Below are 16,882 nucleotides of genomic sequence, written 5' to 3' on the forward strand. Positions count from 1 at the left end.
TCTTATTTATTCTATTTTTATTTTTTATTTTATTATTTTGCGACTGAAAAGGTACAAAAACCAGCTGCTCATAGATCATTTAAATGTATCAGAGAGAAAAAAAATGTATTACTAAAATTTTGTACCCTATTGAAACTTAATTACCTTGAAATGTGTATTGCACAGTACGGTCTCATTAGACCGTGGCTACACCAATGCGTCACTCTGAACTCCGATCCAAGTCCATACTTCTTTCTCAGTTCGGATCTAAACTTGTGCGCGCGCACACGCAGCATCTCAATACAACATAACCTTGTCTTAAGTAAATAAACAAACGCGCGACTGATAAAAAACACGTGTTCGAATTTGGAATGCATTTATTTTTTTAAGCGGTTCTCCTGTGCCAGTGTTTCTTTACTAAAATATTTTTATAGAGTGTTTGAGGCAAAGGAAGTGTGGTGTATAGTGCTGATAATAAGCAAATTATTACAAGTGTTTAAGGTTATTAAGTGTGTTAAGTGAAAGTGTTCGACGACAATTTCTACAGACATTTAATCTCGCAAAACCTTAAGCTTGAAATGATGTATGCGTTGTATGGTATAATTTAGAAGGCTTAGCGCATCTAATGATTCTATTATAAAAATGACCGCATAGAACCGGTTAATATACGTCCAAATAAATATTGTTCCTGAATTTAAGACCTAACCATTAACGTCCTGAGCCATTAGTGTAAGTTTTCGGTTACAAAATTCGCGTTAAAATCTCAATTTGAATGGAAATACGAACATCGCAAACGTTCCGCTAGAGGCGCTGTTCGTGTTTCCATACAAATTGAGATTTTAACGCGAACGCGATCGAGACGTATTTTGTAGCCGAAAACTTACATTAAGGGTACTGATCATTCCTGTTCCCTTTTAAGTCGTATACATACACGAGTTATTAGGGCGTGTATTATTAGGTAGTTTATTCCAGCAATGCTTTCTGGGACGTACATTAACCGCACCTTGTGCAATGCACAAGATCAGAAGCTAATTAATTACCTAGGGAGTTATAAGCCCCATTTAGATACGAGAACTTGGATACAAGCATACAAGTTACTTTACATTGCGGACTATTGAGGGGCAATGAATTCACTTGATCAAACAATTACAGCAATGTAGTGAAACTTGGATGCAAATTCTCGCATAGACGAAATGGGGCTTTACTTGTTACGTTTTCGAGCAATTCTTTTGAAACGTTCTTGCAATGAGTGCGGGTAGATAGCTATTCAAATTATAGTCATTAACCGTACCGTAAAACATGTTAAGTAACATATTATCTTAAGGTTAAAACAATTATGTTAGTCACTGTTTATCATACAAATGGTGAAAATGTTTTCCATCCCCTAAACGTTGGTCGGTGGTGGCAATTATTTTCCGGCAACAAAAACAGGAGTTTTACAAGTTTGACGCTAGTGTCTGTCTGTGGCATTGTAGCTCTCAAACGGGTGGACCGATTTCGATGCGATTTTTTTGTACGAGTTTGCTTGTAGTCGTTATTAGGTTTCATCAAAATCGCTACGGTAAAGCAAATCGGTAATCTATTTTTAAGACATTGAACTTGACATTGAAATGACAATATCGTATATTTAAAATTTTCTTACCTACTTGATTAGGTTAATATCACCGTGTCACCATCCAATGATTAAATTTATTTGACGGATAAATGTGAAGCCGTTTCTGTTTGTTTAGTTTGAATAGATGGAGACGGCATCACATTTATCTGTCAAATAAAAATTAATCAATGGGTTGTGAAACAGTCCCTAATGTGCTATGGGCTAGCTAGCGCAAACTGTAAGTGACTAATGTACGAGTAGGTAGGTATATAGTTCAAATCTCGGACCGACATGATTCGCTTTTTGATTTTCCTTATACACTAGCTTGTGCCCGCGGCTTTGCCCGCGTGGAGTTCGGTTATCGCGCGCTGTTCCTTCGAGAACTGTTCATTTTTCCGGGATAAAAAGTAGCCTATGTCTCTCGGGCCCATAAACTATATCTATGCGAAAAACACGTCGATCCTTCGCTCCGTTTCGACGTGAAAAACGGACAAACATTTTACTTTAAAAAAATATTTATTCTCATTTTTTTTTTCTCCTTTTCGTGATTTTTGACATTTTTTTAACTTTTTTTTTTATTGTATAAAAAAAAATTATTTAATAATTAAATAGGTATCTTCTCCAAAGAACACGATTTAACAAAAAAAAGTATCCGAGCAAGGCTCGGTCGAACAGGTTTTAAGAGAGTAAGAGGGACTGTATGATAAAAACGTCGAATTTCGATTATTATGCTGTAAGTACTTGTTTATTCGATTGCTAAAACAAAAGTTACATCATATCGTAATCGCACGTATGTACCACATGTTTTGTTGCTTTTAATTGTTACTAACGCTTCATACAAATTCTTCTAATTCAATTCACACACGTGCTTAGGTATTGCATTGTTTACACATTAGCATTCGCCAGTCATTACAGATCTATAATTACTTCCACATACAACACTATACCTAACTACAGATCTAGTGAATAATGATTTACCATCGTATTTGGTCGGATAAGTTCGTTTTTAGGGTTCCGGAGCCAAAATGGCAAAAACGGAACCCTTATAGTTTCGTCAAGTCTGTCTGTCTGTCTGTCTGTCCGTCCGTATGTCACAGGCATTTTACTCGAAAAGTACAAGATGTATATCAATGAAATTTGGAGTACAGATGTCTTGTCAAAGCCGCTATTTAGTTTTGTAGTTAAATTACCTCAAAGTTGACCTCAAAGTTGAAAATAGACTGAAGGCACGCCCATCTGTCAAGTGTTAACTCCAAGTAATCGTACTGTACAACTTGTGTCTTCTGTGAAAGACAGACGGACGGACGGACAGACAGACACGCGAATGATCATATTATATAAGAATTAATAGTATAACATAACTCTCACTGCTTTAAAGATAATCAGGAATTAAGATAGTTAATTGTGCGCAATGCAAATAAGTAAAGGTTCTTGATTTCTGACAAAGTGTTTTATGTCTGTCTGCATTATTAATGGCATTTAATAAAGAAAATTAAATACCTAGTATATTCTGTTAGTTCTCGAATGGAGATCGCGGATCGGCAAGTGCAGCGTAGGACGTCTACCAACAAGATGGACGGATGACGTGGTTAAAGCCAGGAGTTCATGGTGGATGTAGGCCGCTTACAACCGAAGCCAAACTAGAGGTCTATGGGAGAGGCCTATGTCTGACAGTGGACGTCCTCCGGCTGATATGATGATGATGTTATATTCTATTACCTCTTTCCAACATGTCTACGCAATGTTCTAGGTATTAGCACGTATACCTACCAAGATAAAACGTGGTTTATCTCCGGTCCAGAGCACACACCACATAGCGCAATAGATAATGTGGTACTTGTTTACTGACCCTTCGTCGGTTTGTTTGAATCCGGTACAGTCGTAACGGTCGTAACTTAGGTATACATAAAACTTGGACGTAACGATCTCACTTATAGGATAGGCATTTCCTCGTTTCAAATTAAAAAAAAACGTGTCATATTTCACAAGATCTTTAAGCTTTCTCTAATATTTTTTTTTGAAAATATTTTTCGTAAATGATTGATGAACTGTTTCTGGGCGAACGATTTTTTTTACTGTTATTACTTCAGGATTGTTATAGGTAAAACTAACCTAATGTAACTACTAATCTAAAATATATCCTGAATTCATACTTTTGTTTCAGAAAAAAAGTCTCGAAATGAAACAGTTGGAAAATTAATAATTTGGAAAAAATATTTTCGGCGGATAGCTTGGATATTTACAAATACCTAATCCTCTTGTGAGAGGAAGTCTGTGCTCAGCATTATAGGACGTAGGTAGGTATAGAAAGAAAGAAATATTTTTTACTGCCACAAAAATAAAAAATAAACAGTTAAAAAAGAAAACGTAAACTAAACTTAATGGCCTAACGGCCTATCGGGTATATAGGCTTTTCCCGTGAGTCGATTTGCGCGGAATTTGCTGTATGGAAACACGAACATCGCAAACGTTCCGCTAGAGGCGCTGTTCGTGTTTCCATAAAAATTGAGATTTTAACGCGAACGCGATCGAAACGTATTTTGTAACCGAAAACTTACACTAAGGGCACGCTATCCCGCGGGAGCTACGAAATTTTCCGGGCTTAAAACTATAGGTACCTATCCTATGTCCTTTCCACTCAAATTATCTTCATACCATCTAAATCAGTTCTGCGATTGAAGCCTGCACAAGTGACACAGATAGATAGAGATTTTATAAAATAGTATTAGGGTATTAGGGGGGAGGTATGTAGCTAATGGACGGTCCTAATATACAAGAAGCATGTATTTTTCGCACGGTGGTAGTAGGACGGTACTCTTCTTGTACCGTTCCGACTCGCACTTACCCAGTTTTAGTTTCCATCCTTCGCATAATACCAACATAAATCTCTTTTGTTAATCCTCATGACATCATTGTGTACAGCTGACCACTGACGTCACCACGTAAACATAAGTTGAGACCTTTCCAACAATTTACGTCAATAAATGACCAAACACACAAACAATGTTAAAAAGATCCTAATGAAGCAAAGTCTCATTTAGAGGGTAATTAAGTACACATCAATTATAAAAAAAAAACTCAAAGGTGCGAGTCCGGGTTTGAATCCACGATCCACTGGATGAGATGCCATAGGCCAAACCACTAAGCTACGACGACTTATCTCACTAATATTATAAATGGGAAAGTTTGTCTGTTTGTTTGTCTGTTACTTCTTTACGTCTAAGCCGCTGAATCGATTTAGATAAAATTCATTGTACAGATATGTAGTTTGAGTCCCGGAGAAGGACTTAGGATGGTTTTTACCCCGACAAATTTCATAGCTCCCGCGGGATAGCTTTAAACGAATTCTGTGGATGAATTCGCGGGCAATACTCGTAGCTTGAAAGAAATGAAAACCATTGCTCATTATTATTTTAGGTACCTACGTGCAAAATTCCCATGACTAATGTGTAACGTAGTCCCGAAGAAAAAACTAAACAAAGCAACTACAAAATATATTTTTCACACCTCTCCTTCAGAAAAGTAACTTTTCCTCCCTGGCGACAGGGAGCAAAGTGCAACTTTTCTGTTCAAGGCTTTTCTAAGTGTTTTATTGCAAATGTCATTTTTTGAAGTTGATAATTATAAAACCACGCCATTTTATGTGCTGGTTGTTCTTTAATAATATTTAGAATTATTTTTTTCAAGTTTATTAATGCTCGGTGTGAAAAGTTGTATGAGCCACTCGGGAGCAAAATTATTTTCATCTTGGGCGTTACGCTTGAGTCCCTCATTACGCTCAGGATTCTACTTTAGAATCCTTCGCTACATTCTGGATTCAATTTACGCCCTCGCCGTAAATACACCATTTTGCTCCCTTGTGACACAAATAACTATTAACTATTCTTTTACTGAACTCAATAGTTAATACACTGATTCTGCGGCACATACCTTTTTAATTACCTCTACATGCAATGCAACAACACGAAACGCTGACTCCCTTTAACATACCCATTATATTAATCTGAGGTTTTACTATGAACTTGGTAGTTGTGCATGGTTTTAATCCCCGCGCGGAAAACATAGCACAAGCCCTTTCATCTGAAAGGAATATTAATACCTACCCAACAGTCGGGTGTAATTTATTAGAACGAAAAATATTGTCAACCCTAGTAAATTGTCATGTCATACAACCGGAGTTAGCTTAGATTATTTAGAGTCCGCGCTGGACGGCTGTCGAACGCTGGCGTTGCGTTACGCCTCTTATGATTGGATCTTAAGGAAATCGAGGGAACTCTTTAAATGTTGTAGGGACACCTATAGTAAATTGGATATATTTAGTATTAACTCGTGCATTTGCTCTTGAAAATCATCATTGAACTGATGATGAAGACCACAGTTGATCATCGGAGTTACTACTCTAACTCTAAAACAAATTTTACACAGTATTACAGCTGTAAGCCAATTCACTGTAAAAATCAATTAAAGTATGCAGCTAAATCTGGATGTGCAGAAAAGTAACACTCAGTCAGTTCGTACAGTGCTACATCCTTCCTCTAATAATATCTGATAATATCCTGTGCTGTATGTGTATGGGTATTGCATATAATATGTTATTTTTTATTTTATTTTTTTAGTATCACCATGCCTCTTGCATTGTGCCTTATGTCCGTCACTTGGTTAAAACGTAGCCTTAGTCTTAGCTGGGTAATATTTAAATACCTGTTTAATTATATTATAAATTTATAATGCAACAAGTGGAGCTGTCGTTTAGCTCAAATTTGGGCTCTGCAGAAAATCAGCGTTGCTGCACCCACTGTGTAGCAACACATGCTGAGTGGAGACCCTTTTTCGGTGACAATTGGTGTCATCACCATACAATTTATTGTGATTTTGCTTGTATAGTAATACTTTATTGTTTTTTTGTGTTTGGTGGTGGTACTGTTGGGACCGTTAATAAATCAATTTTCTTTCTTTCTTTCTTTCTAAATACTTACTCCACTTCGATCCATCGCCTCAAGAAAACTCAGACAAATGCGACAAAGTTCGACCCATCGACTTGAAAAAAGGTCAGATTCAGGTGCTGCACCACTACCATGAGTTTACAGTGACCGTACTCGATAGCGACGGCGTAAATTATTTGTAGATGCGCTGTACAATTCTCCATACAAATAGTTTACGCCGTCGCTATCGAATACGGTCACTGTCACTGTAAACTCATGGTAGTGGTAGATGACAGAAGGGGTTAAGACACGTTAGTGCCCGAACGTCTCTGCATCGGCAAAAGCAATCTTTCGTAAAAGATGACGAGCAGTTGATATTAAACTAGTATCTTAAATTATTTACTTAACTGAGTTGTTTACTTAACTGAGACTTACTTTGCTGAGGCACCAACCGACTTCAGACTGGTAGAAAATTATTTTCATGGTTTTTTGTAGTCGGTTCAATTTTATGTCACAGTTTTTTTTAACTCTTTGGTTCGTGGTGTCGATACCATGATCTAAGACAGCCTTGTAGGCGCTGGAGGCCTAAAGGAGGGCGGTAAGGGGCCCAGAAAAAATCTTCCCCTTCATGCCTTCATTAGGCGAGACTTATTGAGGTTTTTAAGGTGAAAAAAAATGGGGGGCGCTACAAACTAGCTGGTTTTCAAATGGGCATTAGACGAAATAGGTTTGGGAACCTCTGATCTAAGATTTTCTTTGAATTATTTAGTTCATGGACTCACGGTGTATATAAGTAAAATTGTTAGCAATTCGTTAAAAGCCGTCCAGATAAGCCGCCAGCCGTGCAGATGGTAGGACCTTGTGCAAGGTCCGCCCGGATTGCTACCACCATCTTGCTCGCTAATCCTGCCGTGAAGCAGCAGCGCTTGCACTGTTGTGTTTCGGCGTGGAGAGTAAGACAGCCGGTGAAATAACTGGCACTTGAGGTATCCCATCTTAGGCCTCTAGGTTGGCAACGCATCTGCAATACCCCTAGTGTTGCAGATGTTTATGGGCGGTGGTGATCTCTTGCCATCAGGAGACCCACTTGCTCGTTTGCCATCCAGTCAAATAAAAAAAAAAAAGATAATTTATGGCATTGGAATTATAAATCAGACTTTCCGTGTTTATTTTGCAACGCTCCTACCAGCATTTTATATACTGAAGACTCTTAATTTTATGCGGAAATATGCGTTTCATATCGACTGGGATTTTAAGGAATTTCCTGTTAGTCATTAGTGTTATTATGTATAGAATGCTTGTACATAATGATATAGTTAAGTAAATACCCATTTATTAAACAGTGTGGAATTCTCGGAAAAAATCGAAACGTCTTCATCATTATCCCAGCCTATATACGTCCCACTGCTGGTCACAGGCCTCCTCTTAGAATGAAAGGGCTTGGGCTAAAGCCACGCGGGCCCAGTCCGGATCGGGAACTTCACACACACCGTTAAATGGCTTCGCAGGCTTGTACAGGTTTCGTCGCGATGTTTTCCTTCACCATAAAGCTCGTGGTAAATTTCGAATGTCATTTCGCACATACATTTTGAAACACTTGATATGCGAGCCCCGAGGTTTGAACTCACGATCATCTGTTTGAGAGGCCACGCGAACCTCTAGAGTCAAGACCACCTCGGCTTTTTAGAAACGTTATGGGGATAAAAAAAGTTTATTGACTTTGAACATACCCAAAATTACCATTTCAAAGCTCAATATCTCAATAACCAAACCAGCAAAAAGTTGGAAAAACTTTTGTCACTTCAAAGTTCAATATCTTAAAAACGGATAAACCGACACACACCAGACACAATAGCGGTCAAGCTTATACGAGTAACACCCCTCTTTTTTATGTCGGAGGTTAAAAACAGCTTGGCTGACCTGATTTTAATAGCTAATAACACTCGATTAAATTTATTTTTGATCAAAAAATCGGTTCTCTATCGTTTGCCCGAATTTCATATGCCCGAACGTATCGTTTTCTAGAATTTTCATTTGCCATAAAGTAATTTATTTCTGAAATAGTAATTTCTTCAGAGTTGATATTAAACTAACCTAACCTAACCTACTGCAATCTATATGATGACATTAAAAAAAATCCTGAAACAGCACGGTTCTATATATTTTATGGCAAACGTTGGTATGGCAAGTGAAATTCGGGCAAATGAAATTTGGGCAAGTAAAGGTAAACGCAAACAATCACATTTCAATCGATCCATCTTGTCGGAAGTTATTATGCCACAGACCCAAAAGATGGCTGCAACACCCCTCTTTTTGCTTCGGGGGTAAAATGACACCTAATAATAGCCCTGTATCTAACCCCACTGCAATGCATTCTGAGATCTGTGAGTAAGCTATTGAAAATGTATAATCAAAAAGAAAAAAAGAAAGAAAGAAGTTTGAGGTCCTGGGTTCGAATCCCGGCCGGGGCAGATATTTGTGTGAATAACACGAATGTTTGTTCTCGGGTCTTGGATGTTTAATATGTATTTAAGTAAGTATAATATTTATCTATATAAGTATGTTTATCCGTTGCCTAGTATCCATAGTACAAGCTTTGCTTAGTTTGAAACTAGGTCAACTGGTGTAAAATGTCCCATGATATTTATTTATTTATTTATTTATTATGCCCAAGAGAATTGCAGGCTTAATTCAATAAAGCTTGTACCAACACACAATGTGAAATGTATATGTGCTAACAGTGTTTGTACGGTTGAAGCCATTAGGGATTCCAAAGTAAATTTGGGTTTGAGTAACAGCAAGGCCAAAACACATTACACGTATCATAGAATGACCGTAAGAGCCACATGTATGGCAAAAATATGTTCTTTGTATCGAAAAGACTATGCCCATGCAGTGGCGGCCTTACCCATTGCGAGGCTCCGGGCGGCAGGTCTTTGCGAGGCCTTTGTCCTTCGTGAAAAGTATGTGACGCGAAAATATAGTAAAAAAAACATCCCAGCCTATATACGTCCCACTGCTGGGCACAGGCCTCCTCTCAGAATAAGAGGGCTTGGGCCATTGTTCCTAATTCGTCGTAATCCTATTTCGCCGGATTCCTGTTTCGTCGGATTCCTGATTTGTCGGATTTTCTATATCAAATGAAACTATGTAATTACCGTGACTACTTTTGTATTCAATATTTAAAAAGGAATCTTCCTTTCTGATAAATACTGGTTTACTGCAAGATAGATTTAATTATATATAGATAATTCTGACGAAACAAGAATCGACAAATCAGGAATGCGACGAAACAGGAATCCGACGAAACAGGAATACGACGAATCAGGAACAATTCCTACAGTTCCCACGCGGGCCCAGCCTAAAAAAAATCTATATTTTTTTAAATTTGCTTGGGTTGTTGCGCTAAGCCCCTGCAAGAGCGAGGCCCCGGGCGATTGCCCTGTTCGCCACCCCCTAAGGCCGCCGCTGCCCACTATATAGCACGTTTCGTAACCAACCGTCGCCGTCGCGTGTCATGTAGCGTTTGACATTCCGTTTGACACTCCGTCTGACACGTTCCTATTACAGTCATGGCATGATACGATGTAATGTGTACTATCTTTAAGAATACCCAATTAGCCAGGCATGTATCTGCTTTTTAATCGACTTCAAATAAGTTTTTGTTAAAAATTACGTTTTTAATACAAGCTTCTTTTGCTGACTGTACTTTTTGTTGACTGTACTTGCATTGTCAACTACATTTCCGTACCAAATTTCAATTCCATGCCATTAACTGTTGAGGAGTTCCGTCCTGCGGATCCTGGCGGAACTACCAGGATGTCACTGCCAAATTATTGTGTTGTCACGGGACTTACCGACATAAAAATGCCTAATTTTAAGTCAATCTGACCACTGCAAGTGGGTAAAAATTCGGTTGCAAGATTTGACCCGCACATACATACATAGATATTGTAATAAAAATAAGTTTTTGTTAAAAATTTCGTTTTTAATAGAAGCTTCTTTTGCTGACTGTACTTTTTGTTGACTGTACTTGCATTGTCATCTATCATCATCTAAACGGGGGTGAGTAAATAAATAAATAAAATATACCTAGTGCCGTGCCATCCATGAAGACGCGTGATTTCGACAAAATTAGACATTAATGACATTGTAATAAGAACCACGGCACGGCACGCGTTATCGTGAATGACTCTACCTATAAACAGGGCAAGCTAAATAAAACCGTTTAAAAACAGAAAGCGGTCATGCTAGGGCCCTAAAAATCTACTTATAGTCTGTCAAAAAAGAGTAGAAATTAAAAAGTGGCAACACTGTAGTGTCCTCCCTTTTTGGTTTGACAGGGTTTGAAAGGGACGATACTACAGTGTTGCCACTTTTTAATTTCTACTCTTTTTTGACAGACTATTTACTTTCGTACTTTGTCGTTTTACAGCCACGTAGTAAACGCCATGCAAGATTGTGTACTCCCGAACTTTGACATGCTTCATCCTTGTCATACTTTATTTGATTGGCAAAACAAAAAAATACTTACGTCTCAATATTTTCTGATAATCACAAACATAAATCGAGAAAGCATAACTCTTTTTTGGGCAGTCGGGTAAAAACACAGACATGACATGACGTGTAAACGACGCATCTAAAATTACGTAAAATTGCCTTTATATAGAACAATGAGTGGGATTCCAAAGACACCAAATATAGCTAAGTCAAGGGCGACGTTAACAATAGTAATAATTAAGTATAATTTTCAACGTCTTTTTTGTCTGTCACGCACATATGGCACATGTTTTTATTTGTTTGACCTACTTTGTCGGCGGAGTAATCTCGCAGAAATTTGATACATTTTATGTCCGGGATTGTTACTCGCCCAAGGACATCCTTATCGCGAAAACGTCTAGGCCTAAATACTTTGATCTTTACTTGCTATTCCTTACGACTTTGCGAACAATTTGTAAAATCATCATCATCATCATCTCAGCCGTAGGACGTCCACTGTTGGACATAGACCTCCCCCATAGACCTCCAGTTGCTTCGGTTGGCAGCGGCCTGCATCCACCGTGAACCCGCGGCTTTAACCAGGTCATCCGTCCAGGTCGTTGGTCGACTTCCTACGCTGCGCTTGCGGATCCGCGGTCTCCACTCGAGAACCTTTTGGCCCCAACGACCATCTGTTCTCCGTGCTATATGGCCTGCCTATTGCCACTTCAACGAGCTAATTCGCTTAGCTTTGTCGGTGACCCTTGTTCTTCTACGTGTCTCCTCATTTCTGATTTGATCCCGTAAAGAAACCCCAAGCGTTAGCTCTCTTGATGGCTCGCTAAGCATTTGTAAGATAAAATTACAAAATTAAATGGTTTCAGTCACGATTATAAGCTAGGAAGTAGGAACCGACTAGATAATCTTTTCGGGAGATTTTCGAAAACCTCGAAACTAGTCATACCACTCGAAAATCGAAGTTCGTATCGTACCGTCCTCCTGGCGTTAATATTATTTCATAAGAGAGTGAAAGGGATGGTACGACACGAACTTCGATTTTCGAATTTCGAAATAGCCCTACTGATTTAGAATTGTGAGTTGATCCGTTCAATTTTGTATGTTTTTTAAATATGTCTCATGAAATAATCATTAAATAATATCAAGAATTCGTTTATCGCTATACCTTGGGAATTATGCCATTTTACGGGATAAAAAGTATCCTATGTAAGTAACCTGAATTAGGTTATAAACTCTTTGCCAAATCAAGCCGTTGTCGTTTGATGGAATAACAAATATCCTAACATCCAAAATTTTGCATTTATTCTACTAGTAAAATATTTTTGTTTTGCTAAAACATACCAATGCTAAAACGAAATCTAAGATTTATAAAAAAACTAAATTAGTAGGACACTCAAGTTTTACTTTTACGTTGGCTTCCTACATATTGCTGCCAATCTGTCTCCTATTTCTCTTTGAACTCGTGTCTGGCATTGGCATGTTCTCACCGACCTAGCTGAAACCGCTTCAACCAAATCGCACCGCAGTATTATTTTTAACCGACTTAAAAAAGGAGGAGGTCATTATAATTATATATATATTTGCCCCACTGCCGAAAAAGGGTCATGTTTTTTGAATGTATGTAAATCAGTGGCGTAGCTATCGTAGGGCCAGCAGGGCTACTACGAAACTCGAAACTCGAAGTTCGTGTCGTGCGGTCCCTCTGACACTTAGGTGTACTATTTAATACGAGCGCGAGTTTCGAGTTTCGTAGTAGCCCTGCAGGTGGTGCAGTGCACAAGCTTTGAAAAGAGAAGCATAAAAGATAAACAGAAAAAAATCTTGTGAGCAGGCTCGAACTATGTTTTAAAATGTTTTTGTATAAGTTCAAGTTACAGAGGGGGTGAGGGCCCGATTCTTTCTCTATGCACCGGGGCCCTTGTCCACCCAGCTACGACACTGATATAAATCCATTTCTTTGGTCTTCTCTGCAGCCTAAACGGCTGGACGGTTTTCAACATATATGAGGTATCATTAGATTTTTCAAAACTCTCGGAGTGACTTAGGTAATTTCTTAGATTTTATAAAATTTATTTAATGCAGTCGAGTTTTTATTTTTAAAAATATTTTTACAAGCTTTTAATTAACATCCATAAACGTTGGATGTTTAATGATTGTTAAAGTCAATTTTTTCAAGTTAAATTTCATCCACTTCTAGCCATATCGGACTGATTTCAAATTTGGTATATACAGGTAAGTACTTTGGATGACAGATACAGTCAATAAAATATACAGCTATCAAAAAGCTCGTATCAAACATGATTTTTTTGCAAAACTTATTGATCTGCTGCTGCCTCGGTTCCTGGATACCCGTCGTGAAACTCAGTTGTTTGTTTTTGACGGAAATGTGTCGATCAATACGTACTAAAGCGTCTAGGCGTTAAGAGCTGTGCGGTTACGATTGTTTACTACAAATTCTGTAAACATGGTATTTCTGGATGTTTTCGGAAACGTAACAATTCATCAATGGCTAGTATCTCGCAGATTGCTGGATTCCTTGAATCGCTCTGCTGTTCCAATAGCTTTCAGTTATTTACGGTACACTTCGTTCGTATTTTATATGAAAACTATTTCACAGAACACAGAATAGGCTGTGAGAATTCAATGTTCAAAAAATTAAACGTTTTTGTTTCGTCGTATCTTCATCATGATACGACTTTCAAAGTCAAAGTCAAAGTCAATACATTTGAGAGCGCCACGGCTTGCCGTGGCATTATGCTGAGTGGGGATCTATTTAGTTCTATGTTTGTTTTATGGCGTTAAATAAATGTATTTTCTTTCTTTCTTTCTTTGACAGATATCATTGCAAGAACTTTACAATAGATTCAATATTTCGTAGTACTTGTTTTGGCACCTTTCTTTAACCTGGTATAAATGTAGGTTTAATATGAATTCTAATAATGCAATAACGGACATGAAAAAGCGATACAAATAAATAGTGAAAACCAGCAAACAATAGTGAAGGATAAGGGACACAGAATCCAAAGAAGAATCTAGTAAAAAGATAAATGCAGAATACAAAAATGGAGAAAGAGAACAAAATGGACCGCCTTAAGGAACGCTTAGTAAAAATCCAAGGGAAAATACAGGATCGAGTCGAAGGTTTCCAAGATCGAGTGGAAAGGAAAATAGAACAATCGAGACTATCTCGATTTGTGTCTCATCTATCAAGTGACAGATCTGTCGATAGTAGTTCTAAAGAAGATGATGGGAGCTCTATGGATAAGATCTCAATCGGATCTAATGATATAGTTGAAAAAGCGATACCAAGTTTTGTGGTCGATGAACCTAATGATGTGGATCCTGCTAAAGTTTGTGAAGATTTCATTCAAATGGAGAAGAATAGTGTTCTTTATGGAAGAAGGAGCTTATCGGCTACTAATTTAGCGTACGATGAAGACTTTGAAGACTCCAGCGACTCGTGTGTGTCCTGCGTGTCTTATAACGATGAAAGGTACCTATTTCATGTTAGCTACACCCTTCCCTGCTACTTTAACTTTCTTCATTATCAGTCCACATATTTTTATTTCTTTTAAAGACTTGACCTTTAAACTACGAGTACAAGCATAAGTATTTGTAAGCTGCCTGAAATTGATTAAGTACATTACTGTCTTTAGTTCAATAACTATATTGTTGGTATCATGGAAAAGGAGCGCTAGTCTTTGACCAACTGCAGGGCTACTACGAAATTCGAAATTCGAAATATTCGAATGTCGTTCTATCCCTCTGGCACTTATACTATTTTATACGAGAGTGAGAGGGATGGTACGATACGAACTTCGATTTTCAAATTTCGGAGTAGGCCCTCTGCTGTTTTCTGATAGTGAGAATAGCTTCTCATTTGCATTCATTCGCATTTGCAGCCATGATTCCAACTGGTTACATTATTGTCTGGACCACTGATGTTTACGGATATTACATATGGCGCTGTGGCTTTTTCCTGTCCCTATATTATATATGCGTAGGAAATCGGGTCTCTGAAGTGGCATATTTTAAAAGTATGAAACAATTATATTCCTTTTCTTTAAGCTTAAGTTTTAGTCAGACCATATCGAAAGCTATATTTTTGGTTTAGTACACTATCCATCCACTATTCACATTGCACTTAGTTCAACCATATCGTTCGCGCCAGCAACTTAGCCCCACTGCATCGGTAATAAGATCTGAGGAACCCATTGTCTAAAGCGCTGACCTTCGCGATCGCGTTCACCGTCTCTTTCTTCCCTCATCATATACCATGTGACAGAAAGAAGTGGTGAAACCGATTGTTATTAGTGTTTTAGTGTGTCAGACAATAAGACCTCGGACTCCACCACACGTAAAGTCACAGCTAAATGTAGGTAGTAAAAGTTTCTTCGTTTTTCCTCCTAACAGAACAGAACCTCGTCCCCGTGCCGGCAGTCTACCTCCTGGTTCACATCTTGAAGTACCAGCGGCCATCAGCACCTGCACTGATCTCATCGAGAGACTCGGCACGCGGTTCCCAAAACTGAAGAGTAAAGGGGACCGACTCCACAGGGTGCGGTTAATGAGCCTGCGAAGACAGAGGCGTTCTGAGTTCTGCGTTTTTTAGTGAATCGAGTTTCACACAACAACTAGTTGGGTGCCTAACTTTTTATGGTGACCCCGACGTGATCATGTAAAGTTGGGTGGGTCCCTAAAATGCGAGATACCATGGCAATCGGATCGGTCTCAAAATTAAAAGTAAAAAAAAAACTCTCATTCGGGTACTCAACTTTACATCTATTGAACGCGGAACGCAGAACTCTGGGGCAGAACTCTAGGGGTTCTCTGTCTGCATTAGCATAGATGTTAGCTCTAACAGTTGGCAGCATGATTTCGTGTATAACCGTTGTAATAACTTAGTAAGTAGACGCCCTTTTTCCTGTGAAGCAGCACATAATAGGAGAATTAATAAATGAAATTGTATAAAGCCACTTTTAAATAACCGTGTAAAATGCTGGGGGATAAGATTATCACAGTCAGATTCAGAAGTGTCCATGAGTTTTGTTGGACTACAGGCAAAAATTCGAAGACTGGAGATCACAGTCCGAAGTAATTTAGATATTGGGGATCACAGATGGATCCAAAAACCACAGAGGTTGTGTGATCTAACGTCAAGTTTTAAGAATCGGGAGAATCAAAAAGTTTCGCTATCAGTGCATTAATACCACATATCTAAAACGAGATAGTACCAGATGATGATTGGATGATATTGTTCCAATTTCTTCAAAAAATCTTTCGAATTGTTAAAAAAATTAATGAAGAAGTACGAGTACTTACTAAATAAATGCATACCTAATTGAATAATTTTCTGCATGGATATCGGATTGAGGCGTAACTTAACTTATCGAATTTAAAGCCATAATAACTCTTATCTCAATGGAAAATGTAAACGAGTTTCTAATCGATATCGAAATATAATTGATATATCCGCTTTGCCTTACCATAGAATATCGCTATTCCAACATAAAGTGACATAAAAATTACAATCATTATCCATTTTGAAATGTCTATCATGTCATGTGTGCATCATTTGTACCTAACATCATCATTATTTTTACCTACTACTTCATTACATTAAAGATTTCAAAAAAATTAGGTTCTCAATTCAGTTTTTATCCGACTTCATAAAAGGCTCCCAATTCGGGAGAATCCATCCCGAAAGAAAGAAGCTCATCAAAGTCTGTTTATGTTCTGTTCAAATTATATAGTACAGCCAAAACTGTATCGTATGTTATTTGTCTGTTTTCTTAACATATAAATTTAAGTTAATGTTAATAACAACTATGGCTTTATCGAAATTACGCAAGTATTTGTGATTTTGAACATGAAACTAGCGTGAGACTCA

At 38.0% G+C, this 16,882-nt stretch overlaps 1 protein-coding gene across 21 annotated transcripts in view; it reads left to right on the forward strand.

Annotated features, from left to right (window-relative positions):
* Positions 1–16,882, forward strand: part of Mctp (multiple C2 domain and transmembrane region protein) — a 152,856-nt gene that overhangs the window by 118,483 nt on the left and 17,491 nt on the right. For 2 of the 21 annotated variants that reach the window (XM_074104812.1, XM_074104825.1), the window contains exons 1-3: positions 253–562; positions 13,829–14,485; positions 15,406–15,550. The exons of 9 other annotated variants lie outside the window; for them this stretch is intronic. In XM_074104812.1, coding sequence (XP_073960913.1) covers positions 14,040–14,485; positions 15,406–15,550 — 591 coding nt within the window. In that variant the 5' untranslated portion in view covers positions 253–562; positions 13,829–14,039. Of the gene's footprint in view, positions 1–246; positions 577–13,828; positions 14,486–15,405; positions 15,551–16,882 lie in introns of those variants that run through there. 10 more of the 21 variants (XM_074104818.1, XM_074104823.1, XM_074104813.1 and 7 more) reach the window with 10 other exon arrangements.

Source organism: Choristoneura fumiferana, chromosome 22 (assembly GCF_025370935.1).
Source record: "Choristoneura fumiferana chromosome 22, NRCan_CFum_1, whole genome shotgun sequence".
NCBI lineage: Eukaryota > Metazoa > Arthropoda > Insecta > Lepidoptera > Tortricidae > Choristoneura > Choristoneura fumiferana.